Source organism: Corvus moneduloides, chromosome 5, assembly GCF_009650955.1.
Source record: "Corvus moneduloides isolate bCorMon1 chromosome 5, bCorMon1.pri, whole genome shotgun sequence".
NCBI lineage: Eukaryota > Metazoa > Chordata > Aves > Passeriformes > Corvidae > Corvus > Corvus moneduloides.
In genome coordinates, this window is record NC_045480.1 from 580,142 (window position 1) to 607,334 (window position 27,193).

A 27,193-nucleotide genomic window follows, 5' to 3' on the forward strand; every position below is an offset into this window, starting at 1 on the left:
ATGGAGCAAAAAGGTGAAATTTTACATCTTGGAATTTCTCAAACCCACCTTTAACTGAGCTGTTGGGATTCGATGTGAAAAGCAGCAACCGAGACAGTGAACCTGGCTGAAGCCAACGTGTTAGAACTGGAAAGTCTCGGTGGCAGCAATATAAACTGCACCCAAACACCAGTGATAGCAAAGGAACAAAAATCATGGAATGGTTTGGTCGGGAGGGATTTCAAAGATATCCCATTCCACCCCCTGCACGGGCAGGGACACCTCCCACTGTCCCAGGCTGCTCCAAGCCCTGTCCAGCCCGGCCTTGGGCACTGCCGGGGGTGGAAGCTGCACTCAGGTTTATTCTTAATTCCACAGGAAAACAAGAGTGAAGTTTCACCTGAGACAAAAGGAACCTGCTGACTGTTAGAGGATCCCCAGAGGGCACACGAACCCTTCACCTCCTCCTGAGGTGGGCTTTGACAACAAAATTACACCAAACACACCTTGCAAACCTCATCTCTCACTAAAGTCAAGTCAGACCCAGGTCAGGGATTGACTGAACAGTAAAATGTTAATTGTGCAGCAGCTGGCACGTGGAACATACCCAGCAGTGAGGCAGGGGCTGGAGCTCCAGGAGAAGCTTCTGCTGAGGGCAGCAGCCCTTCCTCCAGCGTGGGGAATTCCGACAGGTCCTGCCTGCCGCAGCTCAGGCCCAGCCTGGTGTCCAAGGCAGCGCTGGAACAGCTGCTCTCTGCTTCTGCTGGGAGCCGGAACCACGGCTCCATCCCCTGAGGGAGGAAAAGCTGCTCCAGCACCATCAAAGCTGCATGAGACTGAAACAATGCAATCATTGACTGTAAATTGTACTTCCTATACAAATACTCAGCTTTGGATGTGAAAGAATCTTTCATTCTGAGAATGAATTTTTTATTCATTAATAAAAGCAGGGAAGTGTCCCAGTGAACTGGGAAAAGGACAGCACTGTCCCTGCCGAAGCTCTTCTGCCTTTGGAGACACTACCAAGGTGTTAAAGCTCCTTCCCACAGCAGAGTTTTGCTGTATGAGCCAGAATCTCTGCACAACCACTTGGAAATCCGATTTTTTTACTCAGCTCAGATCACACCAATCAGCTCAGCCTTTTGACACCTGTGAGCTGAGGGAATTCTCAGAGCAATTCAGTGTTTGGCAGCACATCCAGCAGATCTCCTGCGACTGCATCGCAGTGCAAGGTCGGCATCACACAGACAAAGCACCTCCTGTTAATTGCAATCACGTAATTACCGCTCCCCCCGAGGCAGACGGGCTCAGTACACACCCTGGCAGCAGCAGTGGTTTCCTGAGGGATGGCTGCTCCCAGGGACGCCTCACTGATGGCTGCTCCCAGGGACGCCCCGCTGCTCCCACACTCCTGGGTTCCACTGCTGCTGCTGCGGCTCAGGGACTCCTCCCTCCAGGCACGGCACGGGGGAGTGGTGGCAATGGGCTGGAAGGGAGAGATCATTTGCTGGTTAAAAACACAGGTTACTGTTTTGTATCCCAGTGTGTGTTTATGTGCTCCATGGACAATGAAATAGAGAAAATACTCAGGCCATCCCCAACAGGAAAGGTTGGGCGCCAGCCCCACGGACTTGGGCAGGGACTTAAACTCCATTAAAACGTCCCAAACTTTACTAAAAGGGGCAGGTTCCTTTCCCACTTTAGCTCCCTGTGAGCATCATTTTGTGCTCAGCAGCCAATCCCTTCCCAGGGCCAGGAATTTCCCATTCCCAAATCCATGTAAATCACAAAATACCAAAACTCAAAATTCAGCACCTTGATCACGGTCAGCTGCTGGCATTTGTCCTGTCTCATTTATTACCAGTGGTTGCTGGGGTTTCTAATAGTGTTTTTTAAGTTTATTTTTAATGTTTATTTATTATTTCATTAAAACAGGATTTTATCTATATTAATGTTTTAAACTGTATTTTAAAAGGCATCTTATGTAAATATCTTCAGGCAAGCCTGGGCTGATTTCTCTATTATAATGTAGCAATATCTGCCATACTCTGAGGCAGGAATGGAAGTGGAATTGGATTCCTGCCTGGAAAAGCAGCTGTAACACTTCCTTCCCCACGAGGTACCAGAGGAAGCTGCTCCTGAGCCCAGTGAAGTTTCTCCCCTCTCTCATCCCAGCCCTGAGGACACAGCCACTGGAACAGCTTTCCCCAGACAGAGTCAGCCAGGTTCACACACACGGATCATCTCTGGGAAACTGCACTTCTGGGACACAGAAATGTTGCAGGAATGGAGCTGTCAGCCCAAAAAATCTGGAGATGAGTGCTGGAGAATATCAGGGAGGATGAAGTGAGAAGTGACGTGGGAAAAGAGTCACAGACAGAAAAGGATTTCCCAGAATGAAAGAGAGAAAAGTCCAGAACACAGAGCTGTTCCAATGGAAATTAAATGTAAAGTTCAGCATTTCAGGTTGTTCTCTTGCAGTGTGAATATTCCCTCCCAGATGAGCTAAACTCTCACTTGGGTTCTGCTCCATCCTTATGCAAAGCTGGAGGGATGTGAATAAAAGCTGAAGATGTTTTAAATTCTATTACAAAACTGCTCATCCATACTGGAACTTCAGCAAGCTGAGTTCACTCTTGACCACTTATTAATGCAATTTTTTTTTTTTATGTAACATCTACAAAAATAAACTACAGCCATGACAAATGGATCTCCACTCCAACAACTCCCCCATGCCAGCATTGGTGTCTAAAGGGGTCAGCTCCTGCACATCATCCCAGGAACCACGTCCTTGGTGCCCCCAAACCCCCTCAGTTACTGTCAGGGACTGGGGACGACAGCTGGAGGGACAGGACACAGGGAATGGCTTCCCACTGCCACAGGGCAGGGATGGATGGGAGATTGGGCAGGAATTGTTCCCTGGGAGGGTGGGCAGGCCCTGGCACAGGGTGTCCAGAGCAGCTGGGGCTGCCCCTGGATCCCTGGCAGTGTCCAAGGCCAGGCTGGACACTGGGGCTTGGAGCAGCTGGGACAGCAGGAGCTGTCTCTGCCCATGGCAGGGGTGGGATGGGATGGGCTTTAAGGTCCCTTCCACCCAAACCATTCCATAATTCTACGACACCAATATATTCCATAAAATCATCCCTGGAAAAAGCTAAGACTCCTCTGGAGTTTGCTCTTTCAAAATTTCTTTCAAAGAAAGCAAAATTTCAAGTTTTACACAAGTGCATTTATCCAGCCCTGCGTTTATCCCCATGTGATGCTCTGAAGAGGATCAGAAGCCAACCACGCTTGAGACACTGAAGTAAGAGAATCATGGAATCCCTGAGGCTGGAAAAGCCCTCCCAGCCCATGGAGTCCAAGCTGTGCCCGATCCCTGCCCTGTCCCCAGCCCAGAGCACTCAGTGCCACCTCCAGGAATCCCTTGGACACCTCCAGGGATGAGGACTCCACCATAACCTTAAGGAAAGACCATTCCTTCCTGCAGTCAAACGATTCCCACCGAGGCAGGATTCTCCTGCCATTCCTGATCCTGAGCTGTGCTGTCCCACGCCAGAAGCCCAAGCTCCAAGGGGCAGCTCCCATGGGACAAACCACACAGGAGCAATCCCTCCTTTTCCAGGGCCTGGCAGGGGAGCAGCAATCAGACACGCCGCTGCATTCTTCCAGTTCTAATCCTCACTCCAGAGAGCACCATGAAGGAAATAGCCCAGGGTAAGAAACTGCCCCGTGTTATCACGGGGTGTGCCAGGGCACAGCACACAGAACGAGGCAGAGGGAAGGATTTAGTAAATGAGTGTAATCATCTCCGAGGGCTCCCATGTCATTTAAATCAAACGAAGAAAATGTAACAACGTTTTCTTCTTGAAATTCAATACATCGGTTTTGCTGCTAAATACATAAAGAGGGGTAAAGACAAAAATAAAGCTGAACAACTACAGCCACCCCCACACCACACAGTGCCATGAATTAAAGAGCTGGAAAAGCAGCTCTGAACTCATGCTGCAGTTCATGGAAAGAAATATGAATGTTACTCAGTTCTGAATTACTTTCAACATCCAGGTTAGCTCTCCTTACGTCATTCTGCCCCACAGACCTCTGAAAGTATCCCACAATAGAACACAGGAGAACAAAGGAAAAACCTAGGGAGACAAGGGAAAGATCTCCCTAGATAACTAATCCCAACTATCTGATCTTCCCAGGACATCAGAAATACCCTGATTTCTCCCAGCACATGGAGTCCAACCACAGCCCAGCACTGCCAGGCCACCACTAAACCACATCCCCGAGGACCACACGCACACGTGTTTTGAACACTTCCATGCATTGTGATTCCACCACTCCCTAGGCAGCCTGTTCCAGTGCCTGACAGCCCTTTCAGGGAAGAAACTTCCCCTAATATCCAACCCAGACCTCCCCTGGCCCAACCTGAGGCTGCTCCCTCTTGTCCCGATGTTTGTTAGCCGGGACACTCTGAAAGGCTCTGGGTTCTGTTTGTGCATTACTTTATGTTCAAACTGAACGTGGGAGTAATTCAAAACTGTCTCAGGTGTCACAAATAAGAGCTAAACGCAGCTTTCCAGCCGGTCCAGGCGCTGTCCCCGGCCCAGGAAGCCTCTGGAAGCAGGGCAGGAGCAGGGAGCGCTGCTCACCATCCCACGGCACGGTGAGAGCCCGGAGCCGCCGGGAGCCCGCAGCCGCTGCTCCGGGCAGGGACACGGCCAGACAGGAACCCACCTGGCAAACAGGGCAGGAATGGGCTGCTCTGCCCCATGGGCTACAGGAATCTCTCTGGCAGACACACGGGATGCAGGCCATGCTGTCTGACACCAAGCTGCTCCTTCACGGAGCAGCTTCCAGCCTGGAATGAACGGCGAGGAAAAGCAAAGCAGCTCTTGTGCAAAAGCCCTTCAGCACTTCACAGTTCCCTTAATGCCAATAAATGTGACTGCAATCCACGACAACCCAACAATTTAATTTATCGTGGCTTTATGATCTTTATCAACCCTGTTACGTGTGCAAAAAATTGTTAATAAAAAACCAAAGTCTCATTTAACTGCAAATAAGGTTCTACATCTTTTTTTTTTTTGGCCAGAAGCCCAGTGGCACAAACTGGATAAAAATCATTCAAATTTAAGTCCAGCTACTGAAATGGATAAAAATTCCCACTGTCTGCAACCAGTTCAGCACTAGAAGTTCATCTGTGAACGTGCCAATAAATAATACAGATTTCCAAAAGCGTCACAGAAATGTAACAATGATTTGGTGCTGTCAGGTATGAGAAACACAAATTACTGAAGCTGTACCTCGTTTTTCCAGTCAGGACTGGTGTGCCAGCAGTGCTTTCCAGACCCAAACCATTCCCTCCTGCCACGAAGGCACCGCCACCAGCAGATCTGGTAAATTCTGAACTGGATTATTTTGTGTAACAATCTTTGGGCTTCCAAGGTCCACAAGAGGTGAGACCCAGCACAGCAGATGTCAATCATGATTCCTGACACGACAAACTGCCAGGGATGTGCTGCCAGCACTCCAGAAAGGTGAGCCTGGATGTTCACACAACATCCACTGCCCTTGCAGGCACTGCCAGTGCATCACTTGGGATCCCTTAGAAACAGAAGTTACCCCCATCAGGTTCCTGACACCAACGGATTTATGGAGCCGCCAAAACCAAGGGGCAAATTCAGCACTGCTGGTCTGAGACCAAGTCTCCTGTTTTTCCCAGGAAAGCAAAGCTTCCAAGGAGCACAGCACTCCCTGCTCACAGCCCCACCTCAGCTGGGCACTGTAGGGCACTGTGGGCACTGTCACACAGGGTGGGCACTGTCACACAGGGTGGGCACTGTCACACAGGGTGGGCACTGTCACATCCCTGGCAGGGCACTGTAGGACAGTGTGGGCACTATCACACACTGTGGGCACTGTAGGACAGTGTGGGCACTGTCACCCCCCTCAGTGCCTGAAGCACAGGTTTTATTCAGCTCATCACAAGGTACCTGAGCTTTGCAGGGCCAACCTGTCATTATCTCCAAGGGTTCAGGCTCTGCCCCGTGGGTAAGGACCTGGTCCAGCACTTCCCCACCCTCTTCATAAAGGCTGATTTCCTTGGCTCCAGTTGGGATTCCTCCTGCTCTAACACCTCACACTGCAGCCTCACCCATCACTGTGCACCTCCAGGAGCCTTCCTCTGCCTTCTCCAAACCCTGCTCCGGCAGGGAAGCACCACTGCCACCTCCTCACCTTCCTCCTCCTCCTGCCCAGCCCAGACTGACCGCTGCACTCTGTGCCCCAGCCCTCACTGCCTTGGTGCTTCCACCAGGCTCAGGCCACTTTGCTGACCTGTCCCTTGTCCTGGCAGCCCCAAACAGGAGAGAGGATCCAGCTGAGGGCAAGGAGGGAATAATTTCCCTTCAGTGTTGTTTCATTAATGCAGCCTGAAGCAGACAGGGCACTGCCACCTGCCCTGACCTCACTGCCCACCAGGGCCTCGGGCTCTTCCCTGCAGGGCCACCAGCCAGAACTGAAGTGCCAGGATTTTATCCCTCAGTGAGAAACCCTCTGTATTTTCCATGGCTAAAGCTCAGGATCCTCTGGGGCTGTTAACCCAGCTGGCCAAGGTCCCAGTGAATGGCAGCCCCCGCCTCCAGCCTGGCACTGCCCCAGCTCAGTGTCACCCAAACCCCAGCACGTCCCCTGGGTCACGGTGATGGCACAACGCAGCCCCAGCCCAGGGACTGGCCCCAGAGGGACAGGAGCCTTTTGAGCAGCTGGCCAGGCTGACTGGGCAGTGGCTCTCCAGGCCCTCATTCCTGCCTTTCCTGAAAAAGATCCCAACCTTTCTGCAGTTCTCACAAACACCTCTGCCCACCACCACCTTCCAAAGGGGATCGAGGGGCCATCCCAGCACCCCCAGAGCCACCTGTCCAGCCCTCTGGACTGCTGTCTGCCCAGTTCATCCCAGCAGCCCTGAGCCCTCACCACCGCCCCAGGCACCACCTCACCCCCGAACTCTTCTCCAGGCACACAGGGCAGGGAGGAACATTCCACTGCACTGTGGGCTTATCCCATTTCTTTCCAACTGAAGCTGGATTCCTCTTCCTGTTAATTCTGAACTGACTATTTTGGGTTTCATGGAGCAGCTCAGCCAGAAGGGACCTTGAAAGATCATCTGCTCCAACCTCATGTGGGAAAGGGAAAAGCCCAATTCCAAAATAAAAGCACAAGCAGAGTTAACAGTGCTGCAGCCCCCCCCAGCTGATAACCAAACCCAGGAACTTCCCCCCAAAATCAGCCTTCTCCTGGCTTACTGCCAATAAAATTTAGAGTCACCCAGGGTAGCTTTGCCATCAGATTTTCATTCCTGTGCAAAGCCCCCTTACTCCCTGCTGCCCAAATCTCACTTCCAATATGAATATTTAACAGCATTTCTGAGTTACTTCATGGAATGAGAAGCTACCACTTCTTTACACTCTCAGCTTTGGACCACTAAAAAGCACTGAGTATCCCCTGATTTTTCATTTATTCTCTTTTTAAATCATACTTGCAAGAGCTGCACTGTCCTCCAGTTTTTAGGAAAATGCTCATTCTTTTATCTTTTCCACCACTGAAATAAGAGGTACCTCTGTTAGCAGGTACCTTAGTTTGTTATTTGTACGTACCTTTAAAAAAACAAAAAGCAGAACACAGAACTTGAAGGAATGATGGACGTTCTGGAACATAACCAGCAATGTGCAGCATTTAAGAATGAAAACCAGGAACCTGATCCTCCTAGGTCTTATTTGTCATACTCAAGTTTAGCTAAATGTAGAATCAGAAACTTTGTAGGGCAGGGCTTAAATCATCCTCAGCACCAAAAATAAACTGAAGAGGAAATGGACAGAGGTGATAAAGCCAGAAGTGGTATAAACAGTAAGAAGTCTCCTTATGGTGGTTACAGAATTGCCCCCCACTGTTACACTCTGATGGCCATAATACCTGTTAAATGACCACAAACTGGCCCTTGGGCTGGGAGAGCATTCCCAGCCTCTCCTCAGTGAGCAAAACCTTGAGGGAAGTGTTAAATAGAAGTGTTTTTAAGCCAGTTTGAACCTCAGTCCGCTGCAAATCTGTGCTGGCTCCTGTCACAACGTGTGACAGAACACCCCAGAGGCCAGGACAGGTGAGCAGGGCACGGCAGCACAGGCGACTCCTGTTCACTGCTGGGCTGGGCTCCATGCTCTGGATGCGCCTGGGAACCGCCAGCCCCGCCTGCCACAAGTCACCAGCAGAGGCGATTTTCTCCTCGTCAGTTGGAATTACAGCTGAAATAATCTCAGAATAGAACAGAAATACACAGCAGAGGTGTGAGAGCAGGAGTCCTGGGGCAGCAGAAGATGCCCCCGGCTGCTCTGCCTGCCCCTGCAGCCCCAGCCCCGGGGGAGCAGCAGCAACGGGCTCAGCTCAGCTCCAGCTGGGATTCCCAGAGCTCAGCTCTGGTTGTCAGAGCAGCACTCACATCCCAGAGCACAACAAACAGAGAAGGAAGCAACGGCCACCAGGAAACAACACTCCACCAGGAAACAACACCCGACACCCAAAACCGACCCAAATAAACTGACCTGTGATGAGCAGAACAAAGGTAACCCAAGGAACAGGAGGGAAATCCACTGCTTTACAACAACACAACTTGCAAATCAAAGTGACTGTGAAACTTGCCTGTAAATCAGCACTCAAAGGAACTTCATTTCTATTTAAATATACATAAGAATAAGCAGCAGTGCAAGATCCAGCCCTGCTCTCCTGTGGCAAGTTACCCTTCCCAAAAACACAGAGGGCAGGTCCTTCTGCAGAAGGGTTCTGGAAACTGCATTAAGACTACCCTGACTGCCCATGTTCATCGAAGTCAGACCTGCCTTTAAGATGTCCTATTTACTCCCATGGCCGCTTCCATCCTTTGTTTCAGGTTTTATTATTTGTCCTGGTGAGACTGAACCTGCACCAGTCTGTCCTTCCTCCCAGGGAATGTTTCTAAAAGTTGATAAGGCATCTACCTCTGTTTTCCATGTGGCTGCTGCACCTCTGAGCTCCTTCCTTGCTCTGGAGCCATCACCACCCTGGGACCTTGGCTGTGAGCACAGGGACACGGTTATCACCATGTGCCAGAACAGTGCAACACCACAGGAAGGATCTCCCCAGCACTCTCACAAGGTGTCAGCTCAGGAGGACACAGATTCCTGCATGGATCTGATGGGCCACCGTTTCCATGGATCTCCTCCCAGTCTCCAGCACAAATATGAGCACAGCCAAGTGCACAGAGCCGTGTACAACCCCTCCATGGAGCCAGTTCAGCCTGGGGAAGAGAAGGCTCCAGGGAGACCTCCAGTACCTCCCAGGACTTAAAGGTGGCTTTTAAGAAAGAAAACCAACTTTTTACACTGGCAGATACTGATAGGACAAGAGGGGACTGCTTTAAATTAAAAGCTGAGAGATTTAGAATAGATATTGGGAATAAATCCTTCCCTGTGAGGTGGGGAGGCCCTGGCACAGGGTGCCCAGAGCAGCTGTGGCTGCCCCTGGACCCCTGGAAGTGTCCAAGGCCAGGCTGAAGAGGGCTTGGAGCAGCCTGGGACAGTGAGAGGTGTCCCTGCCCATGGCAGGGGTAGGACTAAATGATCTTTACAGTCCCTTCCAAGCAAACCATGCTGTGATTCCATGACTTCAGCCTCTCTATCCCTGACTTCCCTGGAGGGTCAGTGACTCAGCCAGCTGCACTCACCTGTCAGCAGGGCAGAATAAGGCCCGAAGGAAACAGAATAATTTATAATTATTAGATTATAATTACGATAATAACAGAACACACAGCCTTTTCCCAGGAGGGAAGGAGGAATCCAGAGTCACTGCTGCCCTTCTCCCAGGGGAGAGTGCAGGGCACGGGAGGGACCAGGGCGGCCACGGCCCCTGCTGGAGCAGCAGGGGAAGGGGGCTCAGGTCAGCCACGTCCCCCCTTTCCCCGGGGGGGAAGAGTGACCCATTAAAAGCCCCTTCATGGAGCAGGAGGTGACACTGGGCCAGCTGTCCCATTCCCCGGATAAGGAGCAGTGCAGTGCCCCAGCGTGTCACACACACACACACACACCCGGGATAAGGAGCAGTGCAGTGCCCCAGCGTGTCACACACACACACACACCCGGGATAAGGAGCAGTGCAGTGCCCCAGCGTGTCACACACACACACACACACCCGGGATAAGGAGCAGTGCAGTGCCCCAGCGTGTCACACACACACACACACCCGGGATAAGGAGCAGTGCAGTGCCCCAGCGTGTCACACACACACACACACCCGGGATAAGGAGCAGTGCAGTGCCCCAGCGTGTCACACACACACACACACACACCCGGGATAAGGAGCAGTGCAGTGCCCCAGCGTGTCACACACACACACACACCCGGGATAAGGAGCAGTGCAGTGCCCCAGCGTGTCACACACACACACACACACCCGGGATAAGGAGCAGTGCAGTGCCCCAGCGTGTCACACACACACACACACCCGGGATAAGGAGCAGTGCAGTGCCCCAGCGTGTCACACACACACACACACACATAGCCAGGATAAGGAGCAGTGCAGTGCCCCAGCGTGTCACACACACACACACACCCAGGATAAGGAGCAGTGCAGTGCCCCAGCGTGTCACACACACACACACCTCCAGCCTGGCGCGGACACACGCGGATAAGGAGCAATGGAGTGCGCGCACACACACACCCCCACAAAAACACGCGTAGGATAAGGAGCAATGGAGTGCCCCAGTCTGGCACACACGCACGCACGCACGCACACACGCACACACAGACAGACAGACAGACAGACACACACACACGCACACAGACAGACAGACACAGACACAGACACACACACACACACACGCACACGCACGCACACACAACCGCTGCGAACGGTGAGCGGCTGCTCCCGCCTGCCCGCCACGCCGCCCCCGAGGCCGCCTGCTCGAACCCGTGCTCACCCGAACCCGCTCCTCTGCCTCCTCCTCCTCGCCGGGCTCCACGGCGGCAGAGCGGGGCAGGGAGCCCGTGTCCATGCCGGTGCCCGTGCCCGTGTCCATGCCGGTGCCCGTGCCGCCGTCCCTGTCCCGCTCTCCTCCCGGGGCCGCCCCGTCGCCAGGGACTCGCGCTCGCCCCGCGCGCGCACGCGCGGGGACCGCCCCCTCCCCGCGCCGTGATTGGTCACTGAGGGGCGGGGGCGGGGCGCGAGCTCCGCCTCCTGCGCGGTGATTGGCGGGTGGGAAGGGGCGGGGCGGGGCTGCGGGAGCGCGCGCGCGCGGGGGTTTTGGCGGGCAGGGGAAATGCCCGGATGGACCCGGGGGCGGGGCCGAGGGGCGGGGCCGAGGGGCGCGGTGGGGGGCACGGGCCGGAGAGACCTGGTAGGGGCCGGTCACGGGCACGGGCACGGGCACGGGCACGGGCACGGGCACGGGCACGGGCACGGGCAGGGGCAGGGGCACGGACACGGACACGGACACGGACACGGACACCTTCCGCTGTCCAGGGTGCTCCGAGCCCCGTCCTGCCTGGCCTTACACAGTGCCAGGGATCCAGGGGCAGCCACAGCTGCTCTGAGAAACCTGTGCCAGGGAAAGGTTTCCCCTTAATATCCGATCTAACAGGATCACAGAATCACAGAATCGCTGAGGTTGGAGAAGCCCTTCCAGACCATCGAGTCCAAGCTGTGCCCAATGCCCCCCTTGTCCCCAGCCCAGAGCACTGAGTGCCACATCCAGGCCTTCCTTGGACACCTCCTGGGATGGCCTCTCTGGGCAGCTCCTTCCAATATCCACTCACCCCTTCTGTGAATAAAGCCTTCCTGATGTTTGTCCTCTTGTCCTAACTACTCTCTGGCAATGGGAAGCCATTCCCCCTTGTCCCGTCCCTTGTCCCAAGTCCCTCTCCAGCTCTCCTGAAGCCCCTTGGTGATGGATGGACATTGAAATCCTATATCGGGCATTTTGAGACAGTGCTGGTCTTACTGGGAAATGAGATGGGATTTTCCTACATGGGAATTCCATTCAACTCACTCCCAAGCTCTCCAGCAGGAGTGGAGGTCTCTGGTGGACTGTAAGGAACCATTTTCCCAGTTGGGTTGAAAGGACAGACTCAAAGTTTGGGGAGATGCTCCGCAATCTGGGCAGGTAGAGAAGATGAGAGGAACCTCTCCATGGACACCTTTAGATCTGGGTGTCAATCCTGCATCGCTTCCTGATCCCTGCCATCCTCCATGGCTTCCTGAGCCCTGCAATTTTCCATTGCTTCCCAATCCCTGCAATCCTCCATTGCTTCCCTGTCCCTGCCATCCCACATCACTTCCCTTCAGGTGCCACAAGGGCAGGAGGAGCTCTGCTTTCCCCTGGCACAACCACAGCCTGATCCAGTGGGAGATATCCGTGCCTGTGACAAGGGGGTCGGAACTGGATGGTCTTTAAGGTCCCTTCCAACCCAAACCATTCCATGATTCTGTGATTCTGTGATAACGCTCTCCCTGAGGCATTCATACAAGCACCGATTAACATTCCACATTTCAGCTGGTGTCAGCAAGGGCAAAGGAGGAATTCCCCCTTAAAATCAGGATTTTTATTTACTTTGCTGTGGCATTCCATTGCCCTGAAGCCACAGAGCAGGTGGCAGCTGAGGCACAGGTGCAGCTCTGTGCCCTGACACTGCCAGTCCTTCCCGAGGAGCAGGGACAGGAGCCCTGGGGCCATCGGCTCCACGAGCCAGGTTCCGCTGGCACAACCTCAGTTAATCTTTCATAGTTACTGAGCTCCATCTCAGCAGCAATTAAACTTTCCTGGTGTGGCGTTGGCAATGTGTCCAGCTGTCCATATGGATTAGCTCCAGACTGCCCAGCTCTCTGCACACCAGACAATAAATAACTGCACCGATTTTCATCCTCTACGAGTAGGGAAGCTGAAGTAACTGGAAAATAAAGGTGCCTCCATAACATTTCCTGTCTCCTGAGTTATTTATTCTGCTCAGGGCAGTTATCTGCCGTGTATCCAGTGGAACATCTCCCAAAAGGCAGTGTCTGCGCTGTCTCTGCAGTGATTTGGATGTTATTTTTCAGCACTAGATAAATGGGAACGCTCAAGTACAGCAAGGCAAACATTCCTTAAAATAATTTAAATGCTGACAAGAAAATGCAGCTTGATATTCAAACCCATCTCCTGTTACAAATCCAATTAAACATGTTTGGCTCAGCCTGTCCTGGCACTTGTTTATCCACATCCCTAAAAATCATCACCTCATAATTTATGAGTGGGGCTAAAGAAAATAACACCCATGGGGGTGCATGGCGGGGGTGACTGGGTGAGGGAGAGGAGAGGCAGCAATGGAAAAGTAAATCCTGCTGGAAGAAGCAGCAGTTCCATGCTTGCTTTCCCTGGAAGTACAAGGAACAGCCTGCTTGATTTCAGTGCCGTTTCCCCTCGTTACAGCGGTGCAAGGGCGAGCAGAACGAGCACGGTTGTAGTGCTGAGAACAGCTCCAAATGTCATCGGGGAGGAACTTGCCAAGTGCTGTTCTCCACTGCAAGTGACTGAAGGGCTCCTCTTGTCACACAAGCCCGAAATTCTGTCATTCCCTTTATTTTTAGCAGAGCAATTCACAGGCAGGGAGGGGAGGAGGAAGGGTTTGCTGAATGTTTATCGCTCACACATCACACAGGAAGCTGTTCACATTCTTTATTAATTGACTAACAATATCCAGAGACTTACTCAGGCTGAGAGGGAATATGCTCAAATCCTCTCCAGTAAAATGTCACCTGAAATGAAAATGGCAGAGGAATTTTTAGAAAGGCCATCGCTGGGGGAGATTCTTGGAGAGAGATGAACCTGCCTTCCCCAAAAACTCTGTCAACCCCAGGTGCTGTTAAAGGTGGAATGTAACATATTAAAATACAGGGATTGATTAATGTGCTAATTGCAGAGGAGAATATAAAATACAATCGTGACTGCAAATACCCTGGGAAAAAGGAGTATTTGAACATCAGGTCGTGGCTGGTGCCAATGACATGTTAATTGCCAAGTTTTCAACGTGAGGATTTCTGTGCTCCAAGGTAGTTGGAAACTCATCATTATTGAGATCTGATCAACAGGATTCCTCAGCTGTTCTGGAAAATAAATCTCAGCTGGTTTAGTGTCTGTCTATTTCAGTGTCAGGTAACCTAAGAACACCTACACCAGACTGAGCTTTTTCTCCCTGGTTTGTGATTGAAAAAATTGATTTGGTTCCATGGGAGAGATCCAGGTAATCTCTACATCCAGTTCCAGTTAAAAAAATGGAGAGGAAGAGGCAAGTGAGTGAAGATGAAGTGTGTCAGAAGGGTGGGCAGCGAGGAGAAAGCAAGTGCTGACACACCAGCAGAGTGATGAGGCAGGTGATTCAATTAGTGAGGGACAGTGGGAGTTCTCAGCTAAAAGAGGAGCTGAAATGTGTATTATTAGTGCCAGCGAAGGAGTTCAGTCTGAGGCTGCAGGACATGAAACCGGGAATTAGGAGAAGGATGATAATAGCGAGGTAGAGCTCCCGAGCAGAGCGCAGGCTCCGAGGAGAATGAAGGGAAGGAAAGCATGAATGGGGAGGATGTGCTCCATGGCGTGCGTGGAGCAGCCGGAGCTGGAACGGTGGGACAGAGGCAGCGCAGGGCACGCCACTGAGCAAAGCTGGGGACGGATTCTTCTCCTGGCTGGCTGCAGCAGCACCAGCAAAGTGCCCTGATTGCTGAAATCCCAGCAGCAAGGCTGGAGGGTTTATTGGCTGATTCTGGCTAAATCAGATTGAAGGATAAACAGAATCTGGGCTTAGCTGTGGTTTCTGATCCGAAAAGTGCAAATCAGGATTAAACCAGGAAAACAGTTTAATGGGATAGAATGATTGGAGGAACTTGGGCTCAGCATCCCCCCACCAAAGCTCAGACTGGGATATTTAAGTGGGGATGGCCGCTGCCTCGCAGTCCATGGCGATGGGTGGTTTGGGGTGGAAAAGACCTTAAAAACTACACAGTGCCACCCTCTGCCATGGGGAGGGACACCTTCCACTATCCCAGGCTGCTCCAAGCTTCATCCAACCTGGCCTGGGACACTGCCAGGGATCCAGGGCCAGCCACAGCTGCTCTGGGCACCCTGTGCCAGTGTCCCTGTGCCGTGGGGAAGAATGACTCAGGAAGGTGCAGTCTCTGAGGGGACACAGCTCCTTCCAGTGAGCCCAGAGGGTGCCCAGGAAAATCAAACACCTGCTTTAGCTACTCTGGTAAGATGCCCAAAATTAGGTTAAATAGACCCAGGTTTTGGGAACTGGAATCTAGGGAAAGCTTGGGATTTCTTCGTGTCAATGGTGCATGAGTTAAAATTTGTTCCATATGCAGTGATGAAACCCCTGCATTGGAAAGGTCTGGACCTGGGGGGGAAACACCCTCAGAGAGGGTACTGGGGATAAACAGGGAGCCTAAGAGAGGGATTGAGAGGACTCGTCCCCAAATGAAGCTTTACTCTGAGGGTCAGCGAGCTCCAGATGCAGTTTGGAGTGTGAAAGTGTCAGCTGGGATGGGAGAAGGAGCTCCAGCGCCTTCCTGGGTAATGCTGAGCCCCGATTTCAGACAAAAGGGGAACATTTGAGTTTCTCCAGTGACCCAGAGTGGGCTGAGAGCTGCTTCAAAACATTCCATGGCCTGACATCCGGAGCGCCAGCGCAGCTCCTGCCGCTGCCACAGGCACAGCTTCGGGACGGGTGTCTTGACTCACGTCTTATGCAATCCCTCTCCTCCCCAGGAAGTGAGAAAGAACCGATTAAATCTGCCCACACAGCGTCTCTAATGCCTGAGCTGAAAGTGCTGGGGAATTATGATGGATATATGAAGCCCTTCCCCAGGTTTTCAGGCAAATCAGGGGAAAGTTCCTTCAAAAAATGTACAGCTAATTATGGATTTTCCAGCTGCGATAATGTTTGAAGGTCTAAGTCTTTAATTAAATCAGAGGTTTACGAGTGAACATTTCTGGTAGGAGTCTGTAGGGAGTAGCCTTTGAATTGGTAAATCAACTCCTGAATAAACCACTTGTCAAGCTGAAACGCTGCGTTCCCTGAGTTCTGTGCTAAGTTTAAACAAGAAAATAACTGAATTTCGTGGAGATGAAAAATGGCAGTGCTGGGAACTGGAGATTTTCTCTCACCCTCAGATGCAGAGTAGCTCCTGCAGAACATTTTCTGCTGCTGCTCCAGCAGTGGAATTGTTTGTGCACCATCACCCATTCAGCCCTTGCTCTCTGTGCTGCCCCACATCCACAGCCCCTGATTCCCTGGGAGGGTGGGCAGGCCCTGGCACAGGGTGCCCAGAGCAGCTGGGGCTGCCCCTGGATCCCTGGCAGTGCCCAAGGCCAGGCTGGACACTGGGGCTGGGAGCAGCCTGGGACAGTGGGAGGTGTCCCTGCCCGTGGCAGGCGTGGCACTGGATGGTGTTTGAAGTCCCTTCCCACCCAAACCATTCCATGACTCTCTAACTGCACTGGTGGATTTTAGGCACTTCAGACCCAGATGTGCCAGGACTGCCCACGCCCCCAGACTGACCCCCCTGATCCAATCTGCAGCAGCATCAGGGCTTTGCGGCGGGGCTTGGGGAAGCCAAGGCATCTGTTTCATATCTGTTTTATCTGTTTAATGCCTGAAACATTGACAAGTGTTAAGTTTCCAATGTCTTCTTCACTTGCAGACCCACAAGGTTGCCCATCACACCAGTGCCCTCGTGGCACTCAGGGGATCAGAACTCCAGACCATCCTTTGTGCTGTTTTCCCTGAGTTCTGGAGCCACCTGCTCTCTTTCCTCACTGACCATCAGCCCACAGGCCATTTTCCCATGATGGCCACATGACCAGCATTAAGGAATTGGTTCTGTGCTCAGCCATCTCCCCTCGGCCTGGTGCCCTCTCTTTGGTCTCTTCTGCCTTTGACTCCCCTGTCCTTCTGCCAAGTGTCCCAGTCTCAGCCCATCCCTGGAACATCCCTGCACATCTGTGGCCATGTGCAGAGTACTTGGGCTGGATTGGCAGCATGGCAGGCATGGGAAGCACAGTTCCCTCAGTACAGACTAATCCGAGCCCAGGTGTGTGAGCTCTCTCTGTAATCTCTGGGGGAAAATCAGAGTCTTTTAGGGCATGAGTCAGCTAATCTGTTTTAGTCTCTATTTTGGGAGGAGATGAAGCATGTCCTCAAATTTGCTGTTCTTCTCTGTTGACTTCAAAGGGAACCCAACGTGACTTGCTCAGATGGAGGTGTCTGTGCAATGAAAGTCTATCTTTGGGCCAATGAATTGCAACAATGAAGGGGAAGGGTGACTTCATCCATTATATATTCATTCTTTGGAGGGATGCACTCAGCCTCAAGCTCTGCTACCTGGCTGATGCACTGCTCACTCCTTGAGGGTCCCTTTCCTTGCTCTGCTTCTTTCCAAGGACAGGATCTTGCCCACAACTCCCAAGAATTTATAGACAACGTATGCTGTGACCCTTCCCTACCTCTGGAGCTTCCCGGTCCTCCCGGTGCCTTTCACTCTTCTCCTCCTGATGTAAGAGTTCCTTGATGTTCCACACTCCTGCCTCAAGTACCTCACGCTGTGTCCTTCTCACTCCCTTCCATCCCTTCCCTGCTCTGCCCCCACACCCCATCCATGACTGGGAATTTCTCCCCATAGTCACACCTTAGGTTCTCTCACGGCCAAACCCCTCTGCTCTGACCCCCATCTGACACCTCCATTCCTGCCCCACCCTGCTCTGTCTCCCCCTCCAAGGTCCCTGAACACACTCAACAGTTGCTACCGCAGACTGACGAGTTCAAGGACTTGGCAAATCCAACTGGATCAGATTGCTCAGGACTTTGTCCAGTGAAGTTCTGAATACTTCCAAGGATGACATACCGAGCCTGTCTAGGATTCTTCCAGTGCCCATCCCTTTCAAGACCTCAGAAATGCTCATTCCAGAGCCCCTCATGAAAGTTAAATGAATAAAATGTAAAAAAAGTTAAATCCAGTGGTTCATCCTCACCTTTCCTGACCTGTGAGTCAGTTCCAGAAGTTACCCTCACCTTGAAGTCTTGTCCTTCTCTGGAACCTTCCTATTTCTCCCATGGCTCCTTCAGGGCAGACATCTTCAGTGTGGACTTTAGAGGATTTTCTCTCCCCTTCATGAGCTGGAAGAGAACTGGACATGCCCTGGCCATGTGTGCTGGCACCCAGACCCCCCCAGCCCTGGGCTGATCCCAGCGTGGGCAGCAGGAAAGGTGGGAATTCTGTCCCTGGGCCCCTCAGGTGAGAGCCCACCTGCAGAGCTGCCCCAGCCCTGGGGCCAAGAGCAGAAGGACGTGGAGCTGCTGGAGAGAGCCCAGAGGAGGCCCCGGAGCTGCTCCAGGGCTGGAGCCCCTCTGCTCTGGAGGCAGCCTGGGAGAGCTGGGAATGTTCCCCTGGAGAAGGGAAGGAGCCAGGGAGAGCTGCGAGCCCCTTGCAGGGCCTAAAGGGGCTCCAGGAGAGCTGCAGAGGGACTGGGGCCAAGGCCTGGAGGGCCAGGAGGCAGGGAATGGCTTCCCAGTGGGAAAGGGGAGCTTGGGCTGGGATGGTGGGAAGGAATTGCTGGCTGGGAGGGTGGGGAGGGGCTGGGCTGGAATTGCCAGAGCAGCTGGGGCTGCCCCTGGATCCCTGGCAGTGCCCAAGGCCAGGCTGGACACTGGGGCTTGGATCCACCTGGGATAGTGGGAGGTGTCCCTGCCCATGGCAGGTGGGCTGGAACTCCCTGGGCTTTAGGGTCCCTTCCAGCCCCGCGCCTTCCCCGATCCCCGCTCAGCACCAGGACCCCGCTCCGCTCCCTCAGCACCTCCGCTCCTGCAGGAGCTGCCCCGCAGGGCCCGGGCAGCGGAGCTGCCCCCCCTCACGCTGCCTCCCCTCACTCTGCTCCCCTCATGCTGCCTCCCCTCACGCTGCTCCCCTCACTCTGCTCCCCTCACTCTGCCTCCCCTCACGCTGCTCCCCTCACTCTGCTCCCCTCACTCTGCTCCCCTCACGCTGCTCCCCTCACGCTGCCTCCCCTCACTCTGCCTCCCCTCACTCTGCTCCCCTCATGCTGCTCCCCTCACTCTGCCTCCCCTCACTCTGCTCCCCTCACTCTGCTCCCCTCACGCTGCTCCCCTCACGCTGCCTCCCCTCACTCTGCCTCCCCTCACTCTGCTCCCCTCACTCTGCCTCCCCTCACGCTGCTCCCCTCACTCTGCCTCCCCTCACTCTGCTCCCCTCACGCTGCTCCCCTCACGCTGCCTCCCCTCACTCTGCCTCCCCTCACTCTGCTCCCCTCATGCTGCTCCCCTCACTCTGCCTCCCCTCACTCTGCTCCCCTCACTCTGCTCCCCTCACGCTGCTCCCCTCACGCTGCCTCCCCTCACTCTGCCTCCCCTCACTCTGCTCCCCTCACGCTGCTCCCCTCACGCTGCCTCCCCTCACGCTGCCTCCCCTCACTCTGCTCCCCTCACGCTGCTCCCCTCACTCTGCTCCCCTCACTCTGCTCCCCTCACGCTGCCTCCCCTCACTCTGCCTCCCCTCACTCTGCTCCCCTCACGCTGCTCCCCTCACTCTGCTCCCCTCACTCTGCTCCCCTCACGCTGCTCCCCTCACTCTGCTCCCCTCACTCTGCCTCCCCTCACTCTGCTCCCCTCACTCTGCTCCCCTCACTCTGCCTCCCCTCACTCTGCTCCCCTCACTCTGCCTCCCCTCACTCTGCCTCCCCTCACGCTGCTCCCCTCACGCTGGCCGACATTGGCTCATTGTTCCCTCCCTGCTCCATCTGTCCGGCCCCATCTGTTCGTGCTGCCGGAGCCTCAGACCTTTGTGAGACACAGCCTGTCCTTTTTATTTCTGGGTCTGAGCAGCGAGAGCTGCAGCGGGGCCTGGCTGGGAGCGGGGCTAACAGGCACTTTAATCAGGGAGTTCAATAAACAAACCGTTATTTTATGTAATTTATATATAAATAACAGTTCCTTCATTGAACTCGTGCCAATGGGGGCCTGGCCTTTGCCTTGCATGAGAGAGAAGCCTTGACTTTGTACAAGACTTGACCTCCCCAAATCGTCCCCAGGGGTAACGAGTGACTGCCTCAGTTTTAACCATCTGATCATCCTGAAATTACCGAAGTTACAATTATAAACCTCCAAAGTAAGAGTCATAACATGCAACTGGAGCTCATTTCCAGACTTGGCTGAGAAAAGGCTGTAACCAGACTGAGCAATTTTAATTTAGGTAAATTAAGGGTTTAAATTTAGCCTGGTAACTAAAATCTCACGAATCACAAACCATCGTCCCGTGTTAATTGCACAAGCATCCTCTTATTATTTCTTGGTTGCTGACCAGTCAGAATATCCTCAGCCCAGCATTAGTCATGCCCTGGGTGTCTGGGAACTTGGAATACTTGACATTGTGTTTCTTTCTTACTTCGTGGAAAGGTTTTTTATTGCTTTTCTATTGAAGTACAGTACAGGGCTATTTTGGAACAGAAACCTTTAAAATTAACTGAGTTTTTATACTTTGTAAAAATGAGACCTACCTGAGAAACTATTTCAATGCTCATTCAATTTAATACCGAGTACCTGAAGCAGTAAAAGATTTTGCTCTTAATCATATTAATGAACTTGATTATTTTAGGAACCCAGGCTGCCAAGCAGGTTATCTATTTCAGTCTGCAACTGCATCATAAATTAACAGAGCAATTAAAAGGAAACGTGGAGCAAATAACAAATCTGTGAAGGGTTTCACAGGTAGGGTGGTTGGGCAGGGGGGGAATGGTGTGAAAGCAGCAGAGTCCCAGGAATTTGTTTTCGAGTTGTCCCATTTGGTCATTCCCAGTGCAGTCAAGAAGGAAATGGGATTTCCTTGCACAGAAGTTAGGATCATGCCATCTGTAGATGTTTTCTACATTGACTATTTATTTTATTCTCTCTTGAAGGGATAATGACTTTAAACTGAAAGAGGGAAGATTTAGATGGGATATTGGGAAGAAATTCTTCTTGTGAGGGTGGGGAGGGCCTGGCACAGGGTGCCCAGAGCAGCTGTGGCTGCCCCTGGATCCCTGGCAGTGCCCAAGGCCTGGTTGGACACTGGGGCTGGGAGCAGCCTGGGACAGTGGAAGGTGTCCCTGCCCATGGCAGGGGTGGTACTGGAGGGGCTCTGAGGTCCCTTCCAACCCAAACCATTCCCTGATTCTGTATTTATAGGACACATATCCCAGAAACATTTCACTTTCTGGATACAGATTAACTCCAGAGAAATCCAGTAACAGAAGGCAATATTTATGTCTTGTAGCTGTAAAAGTCCCAGCCAGAAGCAAAGCGCTGAGCACTGACCAAGGGGAGAAGGAGGGGTTTGTTATTCAGAGTTACACACCAAAGACTGGGAAAAGGAGCAGCTCCAGTTTGGGATGGGGATGGTCACCTCTCCGAGGGCTTTGGCTGTTCAAAAGTCCTGGAAAGTTTTGCTTCACCACCAACCTTACGGGAGCAGCTTCCTCTGCAATTCCCACTGTGGGAGCCACTGTGGGAGCCACTGTGAGAGCCACTGTGAGCTCTTCCTAATTACGGCATCAGGGAATGGCCTGGGTTGGGAGGGACCTTAAACCCCATCCAGTGGGCATGCCATGGGCAGGAACACCTTCCCCTGTCCCTGGCTCCAAGCCCAATGTCCAGCCTGGCCTTGGACACTGCCAGGGATCCAGGGGCAACCCCAGCTGCTCTGGGCACCCTGTGCCAGGGCCTGCCCACCCTCCCAGGGAACAATTCCTTCCCAAGATCCCATCCAGCCCTGCCCTCTGGCAGTTCACCCTCACAAATTCCACCCCCAGAGATCCCCTGGGCTTTGCAGGCATCAGGTTCTCCTGGAGGACAGAGCCCATAGCAAGGCCTGGGAGCCTGAGCTGTGCTTTCCCTGCCCTGAAGGCAGCACCCATCAGTGTCCCCCGGGTAACATTTATGTGACAGTGCCATTAACTCCCCAATGTCTCCAGAAGATAAAGGAGAATGTTTTCCACAGCAGGTTTCCTCCTCACATGCCCAGCTCCCCCGTGGAGCTTTGCCTGAGCCCAGAGCCAGCAGGGGTGGGGGCAATGATCTCCAGGCCTCAGCCATCCTTGTTCTAAATCCCTCGTGCCCATTTCATGCCTCAGATGGATCCCAGAGGATTTTCCATCCCGGGCTCTGCGCTGCCTGGGAACAGCTCAGTTACTCACCTGTGCCCTGAGAGCCATCGGTGATAAACGCTCCAAACACCCTGTGCTGGGCTGCCAACCTCGAGCTGAAGGGTGGTAAAAGAAAGATGAGAGGAAAGGAAACGCAAGATGATTGATAAAAATATAATTCCGCTGATAATTCCATCTGTCAGACTAATAACTCGCTCGTAATGTTTTTTAAATAATAATAACTTCTGCTTACATAACAGCTCCTATATGTGGCTTTTTAAGTCGTTTGTAAGTATTAATTAAAGCCCAAAACAGCCATGTGAGGCAGATGGGAATTCACATCCAATCTCCCTGTCATCACTCCCGCATTCCACAGGCAGGGAAGTTGGCAGGGCTGGCTCCAGGCTCTGCAGCGCTGCAGGCGAAATTGAGATTGCTGTGAACAGAGCAGTTCCTGTCCCTGGCGTGCAGGGACCCGGGCGTGCAGCAGGGTGGGATGAGCAGCAAGGAGGGTTTGGGACACCTCCTGCCAACACTGCTCCCTGCAGATCTCAGGAGTCAGGTCCAGCAGTCCTGGGGTGAGACCCGGCCGTGCGGAGCCAGGGTACCCTGGGCACAGCTCTGGTCACTGCTGGGATGGTCAGAACTGCCCCCATCCTGCTGCCCCCATCATTATCATCATTATTATTTTTATCTTTGATGCTGTTATTTGGGTCCTGGCCATGGTCCAACAAAGCAAAGCCTCCCCTTGGGCTCCAGGGTACAGAAACACAATTCAAGTCACTTGGCCCGAGCTGAGGCAGAACGGGCACACAAGGTGACCCATTGTCCTGGCCAGCACATGGCTGTCCCACCTGGATGGCTCCGAGCTGCCAGAGGGGCAGTGGAGCTCAGGCAGTGGAGCTTAGGGAGTATCCACAGCCCTAAACCAGGTGTTTCTCTTTGCTGGGCTCTTTTTTACCCCACCTGAGCAGATCAGGCGTGTGTGGGACACAGACACGGAGCCCGTTTGCATCAGTACAGAACTCCATCCCTGATTTAAAAACAAATCAGAGTTGTAATTACCTTGTGCAGATGCTGCTGGCTGAACCAAATGTCCACAGTGAGCTCTTTCAGGTTTTGATTGTTTTAGTTGCAAAGACAAAATGCAACCCCCAGTGCAGCACTGGGAGGGGTCACCCATCCACAGTGGCAGCTCCTGGTTTGCATCCCCCAAAGCCAGGCCCAGATTCCCGGCTTTGTCCATCCCCACCCACTGACCTATTCCGGGCTGAGTCACTTTGGCTGTGCTGCCTCAACCTTTTCATGCTCTCCCCCACTCCCTTCAATACAGAAACCAATCTAAAATGGGGATTGATTTTAAAAGTGCATTTCTTTCACTCTCCTGCCTGTTCCAACTGCCAGGCTGGGACTTGACACAGCCCTTGTCAGAGCTGTCACCAGGAACATGTGATGGGGACTTGTGTCTGGGAGGTCATGCTGAGTGTGGGGGCTCAGAATCAATACCTGAGAGGCGCAAGACATCCATCCTCATCCCCTGGGCTGCCTGAGACACCCATAAGCTCAGCTTCCTTGGAAACCAGGCTTAGGTGACTGCACATCCATCCCTCTGTCTGTTCATACTCCCAATTTTAAAGGAATAAAGTGATAACTGAGAGCCTTGGGCAGCTTCAGCCATGGGGCCATGAAGATGAGGAAGAGTCCCGAGGGGAACCCATATGAGGGATGGCTGAGGGCACTTGGAATGTTCAGCTGGAGCAGAGGAGACTGAGGGCAGAGCTCAGTGGGGCAGCTCCGATCTTTGTGACAGGGACAGCACCCAGGGAAGGGCTGGAGCTGGGCCAGGGCAGGGTCAGTTTGGATATCAGGGAAGGTTCTTCCCCCAGAGGGTGCTGGGCACTGCCCAGGCTCCCCAGGGAGTGGGCACGGCCCCGAGGCTGCCAGAGCTCCAGGAGCGTTTGGACAGCGCTGCCAGGGGTGCCCAGGGTGGGGTTGTTGGGGGGTCTGGGCAGGGCCAGGGGTTGGACCAGATGATCCCTGTGGGTCCCTTCCAGGGGAGGATTTTCTATGATTTTATAACCCAAATGTTGTGAATGTCCCAAGCATGGAAAGATTTTTGTGGAGTCTCTTAATTAGAGCCCTGGGGGGTATCAGGGGACCCAATTAAGAGCTGCAGCTCTGTAGGACCGCAGACTTCCCTGGTGTCCCTAGCACTGCCCACCTTGTTCACTCGCTCGGCTTCTCTCACTTGGCTCCCACCTGACCATCCCCACCTGCCTGGGCTGAATTCTCTCCTCTCCCAGACAATTCTTTATGTCAGAAGTTGCCCTCTCCACCTCCGTCTCCTTATCAGCCCCTCTTCCACTCCGTTGCCCTTTTCCCTGTTCGGTTTCCATTCCCCTGACGTGCCCACGATGTGCCAATCCCGACCTCTGATCTCTGACAGTGACTAACAGGGCCGAGCTGAGTCACTGCTCCTGGCTCAGCATGGATCCACGGATCCCAACACCATGTCACCCCTGGACACAGTTACAGGCAGGAATTGGGTCCCCTCAGGGGGCTTTTCCAGCTGCCACTTTTGGCTACAGGATCGCCCGGAATGTGCATGTGGGCAGTGAACTGTGGTAGCCTGAGTGTTGTGGGGGTGTGGGAGTTTTCAGTAATTCGATCAGCAGGGTTTCTGGGCCTTCCCACCTGTGAAGGGAGATGCCCTTGGCTGAGCTGTTTGGCATCTGCCCTACTCTGATCTTAGAAGCTCCTTTGAAAATCCGTGTGCCACGAATTTGGGATTTTCTACAGCAGAACAAAGCCATGGCCAAGCACAGGTCTGAAGAGCCTGTAATCCCATTGCCTGGGAAGGAGAAGTCCCCTACTTTTTGGGTTCTTTGCCTGCTGAGATGGAGCTGAGCCATAAAGGCCACAACATCCATGGGACTGACCTTGGAGCAGGGCAGTGATCAGGGACGCTGCAGGCAAAGCCTGCAGAGTGCAGACAGGAGGAATGTGCACTTCAGAGAGTCAGGGAATGGGTTGGGTGGGAAGGACCTCAAAGCCCATCCAGTGCCACCCCTGCCATGGGCAGGGACACCTCCCACTATCCCAGCTGGATCCAAGCCCCAGTGTCCAGCCTGGCCTTGGACATTCCCAGGGATCCAGGGGCAGCCCCAGCTGCTCTGGCAATTCCAGCCCAGCCCCTCCCCACCCTCCCAGCCAGCAATTCCTTCCCAACATCCCAGCCCAAGCTCCCCTTTCCCACTGGGAAGCCATTCCCTGCCTCCTGGCCCTCCAGGCCTTGGCCCCAGTCCCTCTGCAGCTCTCCTGGAGCCCACTTAGGCCCTGCAAAGCTCCAGTCCTGCCGGTACAGAAAGGAAATGTTTCCAGTGAAGTTGTTTCCTGGATGCAAAGCTGAATTGCTGCACCCAGCACGGGCACTCTGCTGCTGGCTCCTCCTGCTCCAGCTGCTCATTAAGGCATCCTGGCTGTTCCTTTTCCAACATCTCCTTTCAGCTGCTCAGAGCTTTTGCCAAGCTGAAATTGTTTGGACAAGAATTTTCTGGGACAAATGTTCCTCTCTACCTGAGATTTTGTGTGAAGTTTCTGGTGAAACAGTTCTGTGGTTTTCCAGGAATGAGGGGAGGAGAAAATAAACATTGTTTTGCCAGATTAGAAAACGTTTTGGAGTGCTCTAAAATGTGGAGATCCTATCCCAGGAAAATCCTCCTGAACAGCTTTGGGAAATCTGGCTTTTTTTCTTGTTCACCTGGTCCAGTGGAAGGTGTCAGGAAGTGTGGCAGGGGTTGGGATGAGATGGGCTTTAAGGTCCCTTCCAACCGACCCCATCCCATTATTTTCCAATATCGGAAGCGCAATGATTCCATAAGAAGGAAAAGCAAACACAGATGTTTTGGCAAAGAGCACAAAAGGGTTTGAACACCTCTGGGGAGTTAAAGCCCCAGCTTTGCTCTTCCAGGGAAGAGTAATTCAGCACCAGCTAATTCCATGAGTCAGCTCCTCGGTGTCAGGTGGCTCCAGGGGCTGGCTTGGCCCTGTGATTCAGTGGGAATGGGAACGTATTCCCTGTTTTTCATGAACATACCCATGACAAAGGGGAAGTGAAACCTGGCAGTCCTTAACAAACATTCCAGGCTTGGCTCAGGCAAGAGCCTGAAGTTTGCAAAGCAGCACAGCATTTTACAGAACACACAGAGAAACAGCAAACATTATCCCTCACCTCATTCCCGAGTGCAGGGAAGCTGGAGCAGGGAGAGGTTGGAATCACCGAGGAGAAAGTGCCGAATCACCACTTCTGATGTCACACCTTCAAAGCCTTGCACCACAGGAAAGTCACAGCAGTGCCAGTGAAATTTCATCTCCTGGAAAACAGGTGTGTGTCTTCCTTGGAAATCTTCGAGCTTCCAGTGCTTCCTGGCCTTTGCAGCTTTTACTGTCAGTGTTTGAAGTCTAAAAATAGGGGGGGAAGAGAAGAAAATGCTGTGTGGAGGTTAAAATAGAAAATATTTAAATGTTCTGTACAGAACTGGTTGTCTCAGAGCTAAGAGTAAATAGTCATGAGCATATTCAGACCCTGAGGGCACAGGGATCATGCCTTGGACAAATCAGGAAATGCAGGAAATGGGTATTTCCTGAGAAATCAGCTTTATTTCTTCCATGGAGAAAAGAGGAAAGGAGAATTCCCTCCAGTCACTGAAGAAACAAAGCTGCGCACAGCAGCAGATGTCTGCGTGTGTGAGACGTCGGAGGCAGGGCAGGATTGTCCCAGGGTGGTCAGGGTTGGAGTGGACCTTGAAGATCATCCAGTTCCATCCAGTTCTGACCAAATCCCCCATCCCCGTTGGGTGGGGGATTTTCACCTGATGGCCCTTTCTAAAACACTTCCCAACATTAATGAATTAAATCTGACAATGTTCCTCTGCCTCAGGGCATCAAAAAACCTTCCTGGGTTTGGCCCAT

At 52.9% G+C, this 27,193-nt stretch overlaps 1 protein-coding gene across 1 annotated transcript in view; it reads right to left on the reverse strand.

Annotated features, from left to right (window-relative positions):
• ALMS1 (ALMS1 centrosome and basal body associated protein) overlaps positions 1–11,170 on the reverse strand; it is a 52,711-nt gene extending 41,541 nt beyond the window's left edge. The window contains exons 1-3 of the mRNA XM_032109106.1: positions 10,985–11,170; positions 1,298–1,465; positions 587–770 (exon numbers count right to left, since the gene is read on the reverse strand). Of these exons, the coding sequence (XP_031964997.1) occupies positions 587–770; positions 1,298–1,465; positions 10,985–11,083 (451 nt within the window). The 5' untranslated portion in view covers positions 11,084–11,170. The remainder of the gene's footprint in view (positions 1–586; positions 771–1,297; positions 1,466–10,984) is intronic.
• Between the last annotated feature and the right edge of the window lie 16,023 nt (positions 11,171–27,193).